This window comes from Podarcis raffonei, chromosome 4 (assembly GCF_027172205.1).
Source record: "Podarcis raffonei isolate rPodRaf1 chromosome 4, rPodRaf1.pri, whole genome shotgun sequence".
NCBI classification, from domain to species: Eukaryota; Metazoa; Chordata; class Lepidosauria; order Squamata; family Lacertidae; genus Podarcis; species Podarcis raffonei.
Genome location: NC_070605.1, coordinates 7095043 through 7114002, shown reverse-complemented (window position 1 = coordinate 7114002; position 18960 = coordinate 7095043). Strand labels below are relative to the sequence as shown.

General features: G+C 46.9%; 2 protein-coding genes across 12 annotated transcripts in view; both read left to right on the top strand.

Moving 5' to 3' along the window:
• LOC128412207 (zinc finger protein 420-like) overlaps positions 1–18960 on the top strand; it is a 378482-nt gene that overhangs the window by 248559 nt on the left and 110963 nt on the right. The window lies entirely within an intron of this gene.
• LOC128412216 (zinc finger protein 883-like) lies at positions 1612–16498 on the top strand. The gene is made up of 6 exons (XM_053385091.1): positions 1612–1705; positions 2845–3337; positions 3511–3586; positions 3862–3944; positions 7618–7744; positions 15166–16498. Exons 2-6 carry the CDS (start codon positions 2936–2938, stop codon positions 16338–16340), a joined length of 1863 nt encoding a protein of 620 aa, XP_053241066.1. The 5' UTR covers positions 1612–1705; positions 2845–2935; the 3' UTR covers positions 16341–16498.

Here is an 18960-nt window from a genome sequence, read left to right as displayed (position 1 = left end):
CTCAGCGCAGCATGGGGACTGACTGAGCGGGTGGCGAGATGCTTTCAGCCTCAGACACTTGGCGGGTTCTGAAATGGCCGTGCAGGCCAGATTCACAACCCTGGAGGGCTGGATTCGGCCCACGGGACATAGTTGGAGGACCCCTGGCCTACACTGACTGGCAGCAGCTCCCCAGAGTTTCAGGCAGGGATTTCGTCCAGCCCTTGTAGGAGATGTCAGGGGTTGACCCTGGGACATTCTGCATGCCAAGCAGATGCTCTAGGGCTCCCCATATTTCCCTAGCCTTTCAATGTTATGCTATTAGCAACAGTGGAGATTCCACCTGCCTCTTTCGAAAGGAGAACACTCTCCTAATCATATAATAATAATAATAATAATAATAATAATAATAATAATATATTTATACCCCGCCAACCTGGCTGGGTTCCCCAGCCACTCTGGGCGACTTTCAACAAAATTTTAAAATACAATAGTCCATCAAATATTAAAAGCTTCCCTAAACATAAAAATAACAACAATCCATTTTCAGTCCATTGAATTAGCAATTAAGCATTTTATTAGCATAAAAAGCATGCATGAGAAAGCATTACTCATTTATGATGAGAATAGGATTTATTTTGAAATTTACTTGGTTCCTCCTTGGCAGCCAGTGCGATTGTTTCAGCAGGACTAGAACTCAGGACCCGCTGCCTTGAGGGACATCTAAGAGCAGTTGGGCAGGGGAAAGGTCTCCCTTGGGAGGTGGTGGACTCTCCTTCCTTGGAGGTATCTGAGCAAAGATCGGACGGCCATCTGCCACGGATGCTTTAGCTGAGATTCCTGCATTGCTGGGGGTTGTGAAGGGAGAAGGAGGGGTTAAACTCAATATTATCTGCACCCAAACTAACTTCTGCAGTTGTGGTAAAGCAGCTAGCAAAAACCGCAATTGCTTCAGTTCTGCAAGCCAGAAGCTGCTTCTTGTTTCATGCTTCTTGCTTCAGTAACGCAAGAGAAGAAAGGGAGGGGGGCTTAGCTATCCATATAAGGTAATAAGTTATAACCTTGCCAGCTGATTGGGGGGATTGGGAAGACGGGTGTATGCTCTCAGGTATAAGAATGCTTGTTTACGTGTATTGGGGCCGCCAGTCTTTGGAAAGTATTCCACGGGCTGCCTCTGCGCAGATCTCAACAAAACTCTTTTCTCCGAAGAAGAAGTTGCTTCCCTGGTGCTTTTGTTCTCTCCTCGGTCCTGGGGCAAGCGGGAAATGAATCCCCGGTAAACTAAGGCTTCAGTTGGACTAGATGACCCTGGGATCCCCTCCTATCTCTCCACTCCTGAATTCTAGGAGGAGCTTCCTTGCCTCCTGCAAAGCCCTTTTCCCTGCAAGCTCTTCCTCTGGTTTCTGGCCAACAGAAGGAGATGCTCAGAGTCCAGCCAAGAGCCTCCCCCCCCAAAGGATATCTGGGCATGGGCGTAGCCAGGGGGGCAGCTGCCCCCTTAATCCATAAAAAATAATAAGAATCTGAGGTTCTGCCAAGTGAGAGAGGGCTGAGCTGGAGGGACTCGGCTTGGCAAGGGTTAAAGGGAAGTGAGCTGCCTTCCTAGAGAGGACAGGAAGCAAGGGGGGGCAGGTCCTCCAGAGCCAGGGCCCCTCCCTCCCCAGTCCTTTCCTTGCTTTGGGGTCTCTCCTGCAAGGGCTGCCTCGCTGTCCCCTCCTGGGATCTGGTGAGTCTCCTCTCTCTCCCCCCAGAGGGTGCAGTGGGGAGACGGGGGGGGGGGGTCCCAGGGCTGCAGCAGGGGAGGATGCCTGGGGGGCCTGATCCGGGAGGGGCCAGGTCTGCCACGCTCTCCTTCCTGCAGATCAGAGGATCCCAAACTCATCTGGCCCTCCACCCCCCCTTTCAGAAAATATCTCCCTTCTTTAAAGAAAGGAGTCCCTGGGACTTTAACTCTGTGTGACATCGCTCAGCCTCATTGCACAACAGAGGAAACATGTGCAAATGGTTTTCCAAAGCTGGACGAGGAGGTGGACTAGCCCCCTCCCCAGGAAAGGCCAGGAATAAAGAGAGGGATCCCAGCCCAGAGTCTGGCTGCTGCATTGCGGACCAGTTTCCCAGTTGTCTCCCAGGGCAGCTCCCCACGGAGGCCACTGCAGCAATCCCCTCGCACCCAGAGCAGGGCATCCCAGGACCACGTCCTCTCTGTCCCAAAGGGATTGTTGCTGGCAAAGCAGCCGGAAATGGGCGCTGCTACTCACCGAACCTGCAGGGACTTTAGCATCAATGGCTGTGTGTGTGTTAAGCTATCTAACAGAATAATAAAAATAAAAATAAAAATAAAAATCACCCGCCTAAATTTTAAGGGAGATGTCTTTGGCTTTTCCCACTTGGCCTTTAGGGGGTTGGTCAGATACATACCTGTCCCTCAGAGCAAATAAAAAGGGACTCCACCCCAGGAGTCTGTCTGGAGAGCGGCAGAGAGTCCAAGTACAAGAAAAGGAGACAGAAGCAGGGGAGGGGGGGAGCAACTCCTGAGGACCCCCGGGTGAGGACCCCCACTAGACCCACAAATGACTCCCTTGTCAGTTGGTTCTGACTTCATGCATTGACTAGAAGGCTGCAGAAACCAGGTTGATTAATCTCCCAGAAATCCCTTCAGTTGCCTCCACATTTTGCGTGGCTAGAAGGCTAGAGACTTATTTCTTCTCCTCTTCCTCCTCTTTCCTTTCAAAAAGATAGCTCATGGTCTGGGATGCGGTGCAGTCCAGCCCTGGTTCCCAGCAAGACTCATCCATGCTTGCTCAGGGAACCATTCCCCCCCCCGTCCTCCCAATTCTGTAACAGAACAATGTATTTGGTTTGTAGGATTTGCTAGGGCCTCTCATTAAGACGGACAGAACTTGTCAGAAGACCAAAGGGTTCCTTCCGATCTCTCAAAGGCTTCCTGAGAGCACAGATGGATGAGCAAGATTCAGCTGGTCCCGAAGCAGGAAGAGGCCATGGCAGCCAAACTGGGAGCAGTGGGGGGTTCTGGGAAAACCCAGTGCAGAAGATCCTGGGTGAGGAGGACACCCTCTGCTCAGAGGTGCAGAGCCAGCAGATGAGGCAGTTCTGCTGCCAGCAGGCCAAAGGACCCCGAGAGGTTTGCAGCCGACTCTACCACTTTTGCCACCAGTGGCTGAAGCCGGAAAGGCACACGAAAGCTGAGATGCTGGACCTGGTGATCTTGGAGCAGTTCCTGGCTGTCCTTCCCTCGGAGATGGAGAGCTGGGTGAGGGAATGCGGAGCAGAGACCAGTTCCCAGGCGGTGGCCCTGGCCGAAGGTTTCCTCCTGAGTCAGGCAGAGGAGAGAAAGCAGGTGAGAGAGACTTTCCTCTGGATACTCCCAAGGGGCTCCAAACAGGACAAAGAACATCCCATAATGGTCTGCTGATGGCCCATCCGTTTTCTGGGAAAGCATCTATTGAATGAGATCTCGCAGTCTTTCTCACCATTCTGTGTTTTGAATCCTTGTTTCTTTCTCACGGAAAGGATCTCTTTGCGGAAATGGACCTGGATTCCTGTGAGACAGAGAAGCCTCCGTTGGACGCCAGAGAGAGGCCACTGGGTAAGGAGGAAGGTGGTTTTTCTCTCATTCCGTTGGTTTTCCAACTCATCTGGGGGTTCTTTTCATCTTGTTTTGGAGGGAGACTGTTGGGAAGAAGGGTCCAGAGGAGGGGAGATGTATTTCTGCACAACAAACATATGAAATGGACACAAACGTCCAAATGCTCTCAGCAGGTAAGGCTTTCTCAAAGGCCCATCTGCAGTTAGAGATGCCCTGTTTCACCTGTGAGAGAAGCAGACACTCCTGGCTTCCTGTTTACCTTTTATCTTTTGCAGGTGACAGAATGATGCCGGCAAGACTTCCTGATCCGTCTTTTCATGGGGGCAGAAGGGAAGCAGTGGCTGTGGAACCAGATCAGGTATGGGGAAGCTGCCTTGTGGCGACAGAGGCCGAGGGATGGAGCAATGTCATGGGCTGGTTGGGCACAGAGGAATGGTGGGAGGAAGCAGCTGGGGAACCAGGAAGGGAAGACGGCTCAGAGCCCAAGAAGTGGAGGTGGAGGAAGGATGAGCGGTCAGAGGGGAAGAGGGATAAGCCTGGGAAGAGGAGATGTCAGAAGCTAAAGGGGTAACAGGGCTTAGTGAGCTGGGAGACTCTGTGGCAGAATGCAGTGCAGAATCAAAGGCAGAAGAGGAAGGAGGCGAGTGGGAGAGGAAGGTCGAGAGGCAGAGGTGAGTCAGGAGAAGGAGGAGCCACAGGTGGCTCCCTCTCCTTTTGCCAGAAGCCACCCTCCCTGCTTGTCTCTCAGAGCCAGGAGACCCCCTGCAATGCAGGAATCTCTGCTAGATCATCCAAGACAGATGGCCATCCAACAGAGGCTTATTTTATTTCTAGATTGATCACTGAATGCTCAGATTGATTTCTAAGAAGTGGACAAATGAGAACAAATAGTGGCCTGGATTCACCTAACCAGCCCCATTGGCTGCAAAATGGGGCCTGCCCCCATTCCTCCCGCTCTATGCCCCTATGAACCCCTTGAATTTGGCTCTAGGGCATTGGGAGGGAACTCCCCAGAACAGCTCAGGAGGAGAGGAGAAAGTGGACCCTTCCATCAGGCAAACTGGAATTCTAGGCAGAATGACTTGGAAAACACAAAGTGGAGTACCACCTATTTGCACAAAGATGAATACCCATAATTAAAACTTAGAATAAAATAAGCATCCAGAATTAAAATGCGCAGCAAAGCAATCCTACTGAAACAACTCCCCTGTGTGAGTGCCTGAGGGCCCTGCTCCTGCCACTCATCACCTGGCCCAGGGCGGGGCCTGAAGCCTCATAAGGACGGTTGCTGCTGCTGCTCCTGCTGGCCAGGAGGCCTTGGAGCGGCACAATGCTCTTTTAAAAATGTTTTAATATGTTTTTTAAAATTTTTAAAATCTTTTTAAAAAATTTCTTCCCCCCCCTTTTGATTACTTTTTTTTGTGGGGGGTGGGATGGATGTTAAGACCAGAGCATGTCATTACAGAGGAGGCAGGTTTAGTCGTTGTTTGAGGACTATCCCTGCCTCTGGGTCTGGTACTGACTGGACGGATACTAGAATCAGCAAGGGATACCCACATGACCTGAAGGTGCTGCTGTGCAATGCCAGATCAATGATTCATAAAACCACTGCCATCCATGACTTGATCATGGATGGAGGACTTGACCTGGCATGTGTAACAGAGACTTGGTTGGATGAAGCAGATGGGCCTGTCCTTGCCGCTGCTTGCCCACCAGGTTTCTCTTACGCACAGCAACCCAGGCCTTGTGGGTGGGGAGGAGGGGTTACAGTGCCATGGTCAGATCACTTCCTGGTGCAACTGGACTTCTCCGCAACCCTTCCCCTCTGCAGGGAGGTGGGACTGATTCGGATGGTCCGCCCCCGCCACTTAATGGCTCCAAATGGTTTCCAGAGAGTGGAAGGGGATGCTTTATCCCATGTTGATGGCCTTTCAGCTGATTCCCTGGTGGCCCGCTGGAATGCGGAGTTAACCAGGGCTATTGACTGTTTGGCTCCGAAGCGCCCTCTTCGATTGCATGGAGCCTGGACAGCCCTGTGGTTTTCCACGGATCTGAGGGCAATGAAACAATCGCTGAGACGGCTAGAGAGCTGGTGGCGGATAACTCATTCTGAAGCTGACCGGACACGGGTTAGAGCTCAATGCCGAGCCTACCAAGTGGCGGTAGCAACGGCGAAGACGACTTTCTTTGCTGCCTCTATTGCATCTGCAGAAACCAGCAGCAGGAGACTTTTTCAGGTGGTTTGCAATTTAGCGGAACCACCTGCTACATCGGGGCCCAGTATGGGGCACATGATCTCCTGCAATGATTTTGCAAAGTTTTTTGCAGATAAAGTCGCTCAGATTCAGGAAGAGGTAGACTCCACCGTGGGAGCAGGGCCGGGGCAGGAGAGTGCTAGTGTCCTGTCTAGTCAAGTTGCATGGGATCAATTCCAATCTGTTACCTCCGAGGATGTGGACAGGCTGCTTGGACGAGTGAAACCAACCACCTGTCTCCTTGATCCTTGCCCATCCTGGCTTATAAAAGCTAGCCGGGAAGGGCTAGGCGATGGGCTTCGCGAGGTCGTGAATGCTTCTCTCTGTGAGGGAGCCTTCCCAGACCCGCTGAAAGAGGGGGTTATCAAACCGCTTATTAAAAAACCATCTTTAGATGCTGCCAATATGGCTAACTATCGCCCAGTCTCAAATCTTCCATGCTTGGGCAAGGTGATTCAGCGAGTGGTTTCTGAACAATCATAACATCCTTCTGGACCGTCTTGAGGGGCTGGGAGCTGGGGGCACTGTCATGTAGTGGTTCCGCTCCTTCCTCCTGGGCCGTGTTCAGAAAGTGGTGGTGGGGGATGAGTGTTCAGACCCCTGGGCTCTCACTTGTGGGGTGCCTCAGGGTTCTGTCTTCTCCCCCATGCTTTTCAACATCTACATGCAGCCGCTGGGAGAGATCATCAGGGGGTTTGGCCTGGGTACTCATCAGTATGTGGATGATACCCAGCTATACCTCTCTTTCAAATCGGAACCAGTGAAGGCATTGACGGTCCTCTGTGAGTGTCTGGAGGCAGTTGGAGGATGGATGGCGGCTAACAGATTGAGGTTGAATCCTGACAAGACAGAAGTACTGTTTTGGGGGGACAAGAGGCGGGCAGGTGTGGGGGACTCCCTGGTCCTGAATGGGGTAACTGTGCCCCTGAAGGACCAGGTGCGCAGCCTGGGAGTCATTCTGGATTCGCAGCTGTTCATGGAGGCACAGGTCAATTGTGTGTCCAGGGCAGCTGTCTACCAGCTTCACCTGGTACGCAGGCTAAGACCCTACCTGCCCGCGGACTGTCCTGTCAGAGTGGTGCATGCTCTGGTTATCTCTCGCTTGGACTACTGCAATGCGCTCTATGTGGGGCTACTTTTGAAGCTGACCCTGAAACTACAACTAATCCAAAATGCGGCAGCTAGACTGGTGACTGGGAGCGACCGTCGAGACGATATAACACCGGTCTTGAACGACCTACACTGGCTCCCAGTACGTTTCTGAGCACAATTCAAAGTGTTGGTGCTGACCTTTAAAGCCCTAAACGGCCTTGGTCCAATATACCTGAAGGAGCGTCTTCACCTCCATCGTTCTGCCCAGACACTGAGGTCCAGTGCCGAGGGCCTGCTGGCGGTTCCCTCACTGCGAGAAGTGAGGTTACAGGAAACCAGGCAGAGGGCCTTCTCGGTAGTGGCACCCAACCTGTGGAACGCCCTCCCACCAGATGTCAAAGAGAAAAATAACTACCAAACTTTTAGAAGACATCTAAAGGCAGCCCTGTTTAGGGAAGCTTTTAATGTTTAATAGATTATTGTATTCTGGTGTTTTGTTGGAAGCTGCCCAGAGTGGCTGGGGAAACCCAGCCAAATGGGCGGGGTATAAATAAATTATTATTATTATTATTATTATTATTATTATTATTATTATTATTATTAACAGGAAGGATACAACAGAGCATTGTGTAGCAGATCATATTTCTGCTGTCTCAGAGGAAGACATTTCCCTTTTTCTTTTAGGGTCCATTGTGCTTTGAAGATGTTGCTGTTCGTTTCACGGACGAGGAGTGGGCGTTGCTGGAGCCTGACCAGAGAGCTCTGCATAAGGACGTCATGGAGGAGAATCGTGGGATCGTGGCCTCTCTTGGTAAGGCTCCCTGTGGGATCGTCATATCTGCCTGGAAATTCAAAAAATACCTCAATGTGACCAACCTCTTATATTTTCACAGAGCTCAACAGCGCCCCCTATAACACCTGGGGACCTAACACCCCCACAATAAAGAGTAAATTACAGTTTTTTCTTTGAACAACCTTCCTCAAATTATTCCTTTTTCTACCAGGATTGGGCTGGTCTGAACTTCCCAGGCCATCTTCAATGTCAGTTTCAGAATTGTTAGGAAAGCTAAGTAGTTTCAGGTTTTTGTTTTTGCTCCTGTCAGTCTTGGGTTGACCAAAGAGATGAATGGCAGCGAAGCCCAGGTGCTGCCAGCCAGAGAAGAAGCAGGCCTAGGGAGAGGAGAGTTAGCAGCGGAAGGCAGAGAGGAGGGGGAGAGGAACTGTCATCTGAGCTCTGAACAAAGGGGAGAAGAAAAAGGGAGACAGAGTGACAGACAGCTGTGTGAGAGCTACAGGAGTGAGTCAGACGCTGGAATGCAGGAAGCATTCTCTGCCAAATCTCGTAGGATCTGAAAAGTGGCAGAGACGCTCTAAAGATACTGGAAGAGAAGGTGGGGGCTTCCGTGCTGGGGAAGGGGGAGGAGCTCAGTCTGGGCAACTCCATCTTGTGGGGAGGACGAAGAGTAGAGGAGCTCCGTCCAAGTTTGTTGTTTTAGCAATAAATCTGAAATTATTAACAGTCTCACGTTTGTGGGAGAGACCAAGCCATAACAAGGACTGACATTGGAGATGGAGGGGATACCATGACTGGGCCAAACAAAATCCACCCCAGAGAAGAGCTAGGCTTATGGAATCTCAGGTAGTAGTAGCAGTGATGAGGATGAGGATGAGTCAGTGTTACCTTGGTTTACAAACTTAATTTTTTCCAGAACAGGTACCACTGTAGTAATAATAATAATTTTTTGTAATGGCTTGGCTCTCCCACAGAAGCGAGACACCGGCAGTAATTATCTCGGGTTTATTGCTCAAACACATAAATCACTCCGGAGCTCTTTCACTCCGTGTCTGACTTCCAAGTTTGCAGTTGCCAAGTCTAAACTCCGCCCCTTCCTCTTCTTCCAACAGGGGGAAAAACCCTTTCGCGTCTGCTCTTTCCCTTCCTCTCACTGACCTTTTCGCGCCTTCTAGTTTTTGGGCTAGCTATTCCTGGCCTCTCCCCTTCTGTTTCTGAGCTAAGATTCGTATTTTGTGGATCTTTGCTATCTGCTGCCTTCTCTTTGTTCTCTGAAGCTCTGCCACTCGGCTGCCCCTCCTCCCTCTCACATTCCAGTGTCCTTATCTCTCTTTGCCTGCTTTCATACATTCCAGCCTCTTTCAGCTCCTGAACAAAGCTGACATTTTTATTTCTACCCTGCCCATCTGACTGGGTTGCCCCAGCCACTCTGGGCGGCTTCCAACACATATATAATCATGAAACATCAATAATAATATTCTGATCCCATATTAAAAGAACATTAACTTAAAATGAGCAACTTATACTGGTGGCCAAAATTGTGGAAACCATTTGTGGAAAGTGTGTTTCTGAGGTTTGATGGCTCATAACACCACTTTTCTGTGGAGTAATGTCTGGGACGCGGGCGGCGCTGTGGGTAAAAGCCTCAGCGCCTAGGGGTTGCCGATCGAAAGGTCGGCGGTTCGAATCCCCGCAGCGCGGTGCGCTCCCGTTGCTTGGTCCCAGCGCCTGCCAACCTAGCAGTTCGAAAGCACCCCCGGGTGCAAGTAGATAAATAGGGACCGCTTACTGGCGGGAAGGTAAACGGCGTTTCCGTGTGCTGCGCTGGCTCGCCAGATGCAGCTTTGTCACGCTGGCCACGTTACCCGGAAGTGTCTCCGGACAGCGCTGGCCCCTGGCCTCTTAAGTGAGATGGGCGCACAACCCTAGAGTCTGTCAAGACTGGCCCATACGGGCAGGGGTACCTTTACCTTTACCTTTTAATGTCGTTGTTTTTTAATCGCTTAGTTGTGTCCGACTCTTCGTGACCCCAGGGACCAGAGCACGCCAGGCACTCCTGTCTTCCACTGTCTCCCGCAGTTTGCTCAAACTCATGCTCATAGCTTCGAGAACACTGTCCAACCATCTCGTCCTCTGTCATCCCCTTCTCCTTGTGCCCTCCATCTTTCCCAACATCAGGGTCTTTTCCAGGGAGTCTTCTCTTCTCATGAGGTGGCCAAAGTATTGGAGCCTCAGCTTCAGGATCTGTCCTTCCAGTGAGCACTCAGGGCTGATTTCCTTAAGATTGGATAGGTTTGATCTTCTTGCAGTCCATGGGGCTCTCAAGAGTCTCCTCTAGCACCATAATTCAAAAGCATCAATTCTTCGGCGATCAACCTTCTTTATGGTCCAGCTTTCACTTCCATACATCACTACTGGGAAAACCATAGCTTTAACTATACGGACCTTTGTTGTCAAGGTGATGTCTCTACTTTTTAAGATGCTGTCTAGGTTTGTCATTGCTTTTGTCCCAAGAAGCAGGCATCTTTAAATTTCGTGACTGCTATCACCATCTGCAGTGATCATGGAGCCCAAGGAAGTAAAATCTCTCACTGCCTCCATTTCTTCCCCTTCTATTTGCCAGGAGGTGATGGGCCCAGTGGCCATGATCTTCATTTTTTTGATGTTGAGCTTCAGACCATATTTTGCGCTCTCCTCTTTCACCCTCATTAAAGGTTCTTTAATTCCTCCTCACTTTCTGCCATCAAGGTTGTGTCATCTGCATATCTGATATTTCTTCCGGCAATCTTAATTCTGGCTTGGGATTCATCCAGCCCAGCCTTTTGCATGATGAATTGACGAAGCCAGCCGTTGCAAATGGCGCTTGTTTAGCATAAAATAAAGACACAGAGAGCCAGCAATATTTCCATGGACGGAGGGCAGCTCGTTCAGACTTCTTCTCCTCTCCGGTCACTTTTTATTATCCTTTGTTCTCCCCAGCCGCATGGCTGCATTCCAATGTCTCACGTTACCTCATCCGGTCATGGCTCCCCCCCCCCTCGCCCCATTGGTCAATCACTGCTCAGAGGAAATACAACTCCTTTTAAGGTCAATACATTCTAATACATTGTAAGGCACGGACATGCTGGTCACCGAGGTCAGCAAGGCACCAGGTGGCGCTACAAGCCTTTGCCATGACTTCCTGGCTCCCACAATGAATTCTGCATATAAGTTAAATATGCAGGGAGACAATATACAGCCTTGCCGTATTCCTTTCCCAATTTTGAACCAGTCAGTTGTTCCATATCCAGTTAAAACTGTAGCTTCTTGTCCCACATAGAGATTTCTCAGGAGACAGATGAGGTGATCAGGCACTCCCATTTCTTTAAGAACTTGCCATAGTTTGCTGTGGTCGACACCGTCAAAGGCTTTTGCATAGTCAATGAAGCAGAAGTAGATGTCTTTCTGGAACTCTCTAGCTTTCTCCATAATCCAGCGCATGTTTGCAATTTGGTCTCTGGTTCCTCTGCCCCTTCTAAATCCAGCTTGCACTTCTGGGAGTTCTCGGTCCACATACTGCTTAAGCCTGCCTTGTAGGATTTTAAGCATAACCTTGCTAACGTGTGAAATGAGTGCAATTGTGCGGTAGTTGGAGCATTCTTTGGCACTGCCCTTCTTTGGGATTGGGATGTAGACTGATCTATGGAGCCCAATGGCGTCCGGCACACTTCTCTGCGCGACTCTGATCTTCCCCCAAAGACCTTTGACTCCAGCAGCAAGTAAACACAGCGGAACAGAAGCAGGAACGTCGTTCGTGTGAGGGCAATAACTCAGGCTGAAACGCAGGCTGTCTCCTTATCTTTAAAGTCTTTATTCCTTAGCACAACACAACAGCTATAAATCTCCTGCCTGGCGACAGAGCGCACATCTTGCTCCTTTCTTGGAACGGAGCAAACACACACTGTCTGAGGCACAGTAAAACACTCCCCTCAGTGTTCTAAAACCCCGCCTCAAAATGTGAGACGTCACTCAGAACTCTTAACCCTGTGAGTTCTGAGCCTCTCTCCACATGATCTTCTCCAATCCTCTGGCCACTGCTGAGTTTTCCAAATTTGCTGGCATATTGAGTGTACCACCTTAACAGCATCATCTTTTAAAATGTTAAATAGTTCAGCTGGAACACCATCACTTCCACTGGCCTTGTTATTTGCAGTGCTTTCTAAGGCCCATTTGACTTCACTCTCCAGGATGTCAGGCTCAAGGTCAGCAACCACACTACTTGGGGTATACGAGGCATCCATTTCTTTCTGGTATAGTTCCTCTGTGTATTCTTGCCACCTCTTCTTGATATCTTCTGCTTCAGATAGGTCCTTTCCACTTTTGTCTTTTATTACAGTAATCTTTGTACGAAATGTTCCTTTCATATCTCCAATTTTCTTGAACAGATCTCTGGTTTTTCCCATTCTATTGTTTTCCTCCATTTCTTTGCATTGCTCGTTTAAGAAGGCCTTCTTGTCTCTCCTTGCTATTTTTTGGAAATATGCATTCAATTTCCTGTATCTTTCACTATCTCCCTCACATTTTGCTTGCCTTCTCTCCCCCGCTATTTGTAAGGCCTCATTGGACAGCCACTTTGCTTTCTTGCATTTCCTTTTCATTGGGATGGTTTTCGTTGCTGCCTCCTGTATAATGTTACGAGCCTCCATCCACAGTTCTTCAGGCACTCTGTCCACCAAATCTAAATCCTTAAACCTGTTCCTCACTTCCACTGTGTATTCTTAAGGGATTTGACTTAGATTGTATCTTACCAGCCCAGTGGTTTTTCCTACTTTCTTCAGTTTAAGCTTGAATTTTGCTATAAGAAGCTGATGATCTGAGCCACAGTCAGCTCCAGGTCTTGTTTTTGCTAACTGTATAGAGCTTCTCCATCTTTGGCTGCAGAGAATATAATCAATGTGATTTCAATGCTGCCCATCTGGTGATGTCCATGTGTAGAGTCGTCTCTTGTGTTGTTGGAAAAGAGTGTTGGTGATGACCAGCTTGTTCTCTTGGCAGAACTGTATTAGCCTTTGCCCTGCTTCGTTTTGAACTCCAAGGCCAAACTTGCCAGTTGTTCCTTTTATCTCTTGACTCCCTACTTTAGCATTCCAATCCCCTATAATGAGAAGAACATCCTTCTTTGGTGTCACTTCTATAAGGTGTTGTAAGTCTTCATAGAATTGGTCAATTTCAGTTTCTTCAGCATCAGTGGTTGGTGCATAAACTTGGATTACTGTGATGTTAAAAGGTCTGCCTTGGATTCGTATCGAGATCATTCTATCATTTTTGAGATTGCATCCCAGTACAGCTTTCACCACTCTTTTGTTGACTATGAGGGCCACTCCATTTCTTTTATGGGTTTCTTGCCCACAGTAGTAGATATGATGGTCATCCGAACTGAATTTGCCCATTCCCTTCCATTTTAGTTCACTGATGCCCAGGATGTCAATATTCTTGCCATCTCATTTTTGACCACATCCAAGTTCATGGTTCTTACATTCCAGGTTCCTATGCAATATTTTTCTTTACAGCATTGGACTTTCCTTTCGCTTCCAGGCATATCCGCAACTCAGCGTCCTTTCTGCTTTGGCCCAGCTGCTTCATCAGCTCTGAATCTACTTGTTCTTGTCCTCCGCTCTTCCTCAGTAGCATGTTGGACACCTTCCGACCTGAGGGGCTCATCTTCCAGCGTCATAACTTTTATATGCCTGTTGTCTTTGTCCATGGAGTTTTCTTGGCAGGGATACTGGAGTGGCTTGCCGGTTCCTGCTCCAGGTGGATCACGTTTGGTCAAAACTCTCCACTATGACCTGTCTATCTTGGGTGGCCCTGCATGGCATAGTTCATAGCTTCTCTGAGTTATTTAAGCCCCTTCGCCATGGCAAGGCAGTGATCCATGAAGGAGTTTTAATTAATTAAAATTAATTAATTTAATTAATTAAAATTGATTAATTAACATAATTAATTAATTAGCTTTAATTACGGCCTTACAATGCCTTCCCATGAAGTTTTTAGTTCTGCAGCTGTGAGAATGTGAAACCAAGACTGAATTATTGCCTCTATTAATTGGGCTTTATTGCTGGGTTGCCTTTGATTAACAAGTTTCTTTAGTCGGCCCCATAGATTTCCGATTGGGTTAAAATCTGAGCTATTCCCAGGACATTCTGGCAGTAGAATAGAATTATCTTGAAAGCACCGCTTGCACACAGCAGCAACATGACATGGAGCTGAATCTTGTTGAAATAGAAAAATAAATAAATAAATAAATAAATTATATATATATATATATATATATATATATATATATATATATATATATATATATGCTTCAGTATCAGGGAAAATATCACCCGTGGAACGCTTCAGTTTGGGCTAAGGTATTTCCCTTATGTATTTGGGGGCATTTCCATTTCCATTAATGACGCAAATTCTGCCTTTTGCTGCCATACAACCCCAGATCATCACACTATCTGGGTGTTTCACGGTCGGTGTAATGCAAATAGGATGTAAATGTTCTCTGATTCTTCTCCTCGCGTATTTCATGCCATCACTACCAAGCAAGGAGATTTGGGTCTCATCCCTCCAAATAACACTGTCCCATTCTTCCACTGTCCACTTAACAAGGGTTTAGTCTTTCAAGCTTTGCTTGAGAGATAACAATGGCTTTTTCCTTAGAATTCTAACATTTCGACCAGTCCTTGCACTCAACTTCACATTACATTGCACCATGTCATCTTGTATACACCCAGATGATATTCTTCTGTCATGTAGGGACAGTCTCTCCATTCTTCGATCGTCACTTGCCTTTGTGCACCTTTTCCTGCCTTAACCAGTCTGATTTTTTAGTGACTGAGTCTCCATATACGTCTTCAAAAATATAGAAAGGCCAGCTTTGGTTATGTTTTCCACAATCTTTCTTCTAATTTCTTCATAACTGTAGCCCTGTTCACTTAATAGTACTATTTTACATCGCTTTCTGGGTGACCCGTCAACTCTTTGTGCTATTTCTTTAATTTTATTATGTTGTTCAACCTGACTAAATGAAAGAAGACAGAAAACCAACCAACTTGTTAGCAATCACGTAACACACTGACAAAAGTCAACCTAAGCAAGTTGTGCTTCCTTTTTCTGGTTTTTTCGCTATAATGTTTGATGGAATACGGGTAGTTAAACAAACTTTGTTGAATTGCATTCTTGATTAAATTAAATTATCTTTCCATTGATATATAATTTTATAATATTACTCCAAAAGAAGCAGAGTTTTGAGCCATCAAGCCTCTGAAATTTTTCTCCAAAGGCTTCTGCAATTTTGACCACTACTCTATATCAAACAAAGCAACATTCAACAACACATCAGAATATCATAATAAACTCCCTCCAGTTCTTCTCTGAGGCTCTAACCCTTTTTGTCTGCATTGCAGATTGTGATGAATCGGAAATCGAGAACAAAGGTGACCACGATAAAATCCCCAGAGAGGAGAAGCCACGTGAAAATTTAGAGTGTGGAGAAAGCTGCAGTCAGAGCTCCCGTTCCACTTCCCATCAACAAAATCTCATTGGAAAGAAACCATATCAGTGTGTGGAATGTGGAAAGAGCTTCAGGAAGAGCTGCGATCTCACTTGCCATCAAAGAATTCATACAGGAGAGAAACCCTATCAGTGTGTGGAATGTGGAAAGAGCTTCAGTAACAGCCGCAGTCTCACTTCACATCAAAGAATTCATACAGGGGTGAAACCATATCAGTGTGTGGAATGTGGAAAGAGCTTCAGTGACAGCCACAGTCTCACCTCCCATCAGAGAATTCATACAGGGGAGAAACCCTATCAGTGTGTGGAATGTGGAAAATGGTTCAGTCAGAGCTCCCATCTCACTGCCCATCAAAGAATTCATACAGGGGAGAAACCCTATCTGTGTGTGGAATGTGGAAAGAGCTTCAGGAAGAGCTGTGATCTCACTTGCCATCAAAGAATTCATACAGGGGAGAAACCCTATCAGTGTGTGGAATGTGGAAAGAGCTTCATGAAGAGCTCCCATCTCACTTCCCATCAAAAAATTCATACAGGTGAGAAACCTTATCAGTGTGTAGAATGTGGAAAGAGCTTCAGTCACAGCTCCGGTCTCACTTCCCATAAGCGAATTCATACACGGGAGAAACCCTTTCAGTGTGTAGAATGTGGAAAGAGCTTCAGTCACAGCTTCAGTCTCACTTCCCATCAAAGAATTCATACAGGGGAGAAACCCTATCAGTGTGTGGAATGTGGAAAGAGCTTCAGGAAGAAGTACATTCTCACTTCCCATCAAAGAATTCATACAGGGGAGAAGCCCTATCAGTGCATGGAATGTGGAAAGAGCTTTAGTCACAGCAATAGTCTCACTTCTCATCAAAGAATTCATACAGGGGAGAAACCCTATCAGTGCATGGAATGTGGAAAGAGCTTTAGTCAGAGCTCCTCTCTCACTTCTCATCACATAATTCATACAGGGGAGAAACCCTATCAGTGTGTGGAATGTGGAAAGAGCTTCAGTCATAGCTCCAGTCTCACTTCCCATCAAAGAATTCATAGAAAGGTCGGGAAAACCATTATACAGCTTTAGGAGCTAAGAAATCCGCACCTTTATTACCTTGCGTTTGGCTGATTGACATCTAATGCCATTTGAACATGTGGTGTTTTGTGTTTTTATGTTGTAACCATCCTGAGACCTGTGGGTGTAGGAATATGTGCCAATATTTAAATACCTAGGCGTCTCCCCCCCATAAAATATTTAATTTGGCCTGTGGCGTTTGCCCTCCTAGGTGTATGGCATCATACTAGGTCATAAGGAAAGGGTTAACTAAGTGTAAAATGATTAACCAATAGGAACCCAAGGGGAGGAGTTAGAGTTGTTAAGAAGTGAGTCTGGAGTTAGAGAAGGGAGAGGGAGGATAAGTCTGTGGGTTGGGCTAGTTTGATGCGAGAGAGTGAGAGAATCTGTTAAGAGGAGTCAGTTAAACAGCTGGGATAATCAGTTAGAAGGTATTAGGAAGGTATAGGCCGGTAATGAAACTAAGGTTAAGAAACTGACAAGAAAAATTATCTCAAACCATAAACTTGTTAATGCTTATAAAATAAACTTGTTTATTTGGTTTAATGTTAACAACTGTCTAGATGCAGTGTGTACCTGAGAGAAACGGGTTGGTGGCAGCGGGGAAGCTATCCAGTGGTGGCACAGGGATCAATAGACCGTCAAACGTCTGGGGACCCTGTGTGAACGCCACAAAAGTGTTGGCAGCGGTGGAATAACATCAATACGCCTGTGAGATCCATTCAATACCCTGTGGTGGGATATTTAGATTGTTGCGCCTAGTCACCAAAAATGTGACAGCAGCAGTGGGATCCAAATCAATATGTTTGAGGCGGGATCAGATAGATACGCCTGTGTTGGGGAAAACAATACACTTGGAGGGGGAAGGGTAAATCTGTGAAGTGATTACCTAGCCTGAGTGTGTAGTTGTAAAATACCCAAGGTAAGCCACAAAGCCAAAATAACAAGGAAAAAGAGAGCTCAAAATCTGTTCTGGCAGAGGGTTTAGGCTTGTGGTCAGAGGAAGTAAGCTTGAAGGGTTAGAGAGAAAACCCATAGCAGAACTTTGGGACCAGAGTCTTGAGAGAAGCGTAGCTAGAGGGAACGGTACTGAGAGGAAATTTCTCTTATTTTGTTAATTTACTGACAATTCTCACTCATACATTATGCTGCCCAAAAAGATAAGAAACCCTGTGAGGGAAACAACTTATGAAAGTTCTGAAGGAGAGGAGAATGGAAATCCTCAGAGGGGAGAGCAGTGTTTAGAAAATGTAACTAACATTCAACCTGAGGCAGGAGGTGCAAAATTCTCTGAAGACTTTGTAAAGTGGAAGTTAGAACAAGAATATAAATTGGAATTAGAAAAGATTAGATCTGTACAAGAAATAGAAAGAATTAAAGCCTAAAGTGAGAACTAAAGAATTAGGGCTTAGCAGGAGAGCGAAAGAATGAGAGCTGAGCAGGAGAGGGAAAGTGAGAGTGAAAGAATGTAATTTCAGCTGGAGATGAGGAAACTGGAATTAGCAGCCATGGAAAATCAAAATAATAGTAATAACACCAGTAGTCAAACTCAAGTGAAGGTAGATTTAAAGCGTTTTCCTGTGTTTAAGGAAAAAGATAGCCCTGAGGCTTTTATTATATCATTTGAAAGAGTTTGTCAAAATTTTCAAGTGAAAGATGAAGATAAGATGAAGATACTTAGAGCCAAAATAAGTGGTGCATTAGCTGAAATCTATGCCCAAATGACTGAGGACCAATCCAAAAATGTTGATATGTTTAAGCAACTAATATATACCAGGTTTGGGATTACCCTAGAACAACTGAGAAAGAAATTTAGAAGTGTGACTAAAGTGAGGGAGGAGACATACGCTCAGTTTGGGGCTAAAATCTCAAACTACCTCACAAAATGGTTAGAACAGGAGAGGGCAGACTCCGTTCCAAAAATCAGAGAAGTGTTTCCTCTGGAACAATTTTATAAAATGATAAACGGCCAATTAAAATATCTTATAAAGGAAAGACACCCTCGATCACTTCAAGAAGCCGCTAACTTAGCTGACCGAATAAATGAAATAAGGGACCATAGGTTTGATGAACCAAGTTTTGGCGGGAAAGAAGAAGAAGAAGAAGAGTTTGGATTTGATATCCCGCCTTTCACTCCCTTTAAGGAGTCTCAAAGCGGCTAACATTCTCCTTTCCCTTCCTCCCCCACAACAAACACTCTGTGAGGTGAGTGGGGCTGAGAGACTTCAAAGAAGTGTGACTGGCCCAAGGTCCCCCAGCAGCTGCATGTGGAGGAGCAGAGACGCGAACCCGGTTCCCCAGATTACGAGTCCACTGCTCTTAACCACTACACCACACTGGTGTGGGGGACTACCAGAAATAGATTCCAACAGGCAAAGGGAAACCCATCTTCAGAGACAGACAAGGGAAATAGGCCATTGTCAAAAGGGCAAAATGACAAGGCCCAAGCAAAGACCAGTCTCACTGAGGAGAAAGGGTGGAAAACAAATTATACAAATCCCAAAGAACCGAAGTGCTGGGGATGTGGAAAACTTGGCCACAAAAAGTTTAATTGTAGAGCTGGAGGGGAAATGTTAGCCCTCCAAAAGAAACATATTGTATCAAAGCAGCTGAGGAGAGCCAAGCTAATCAG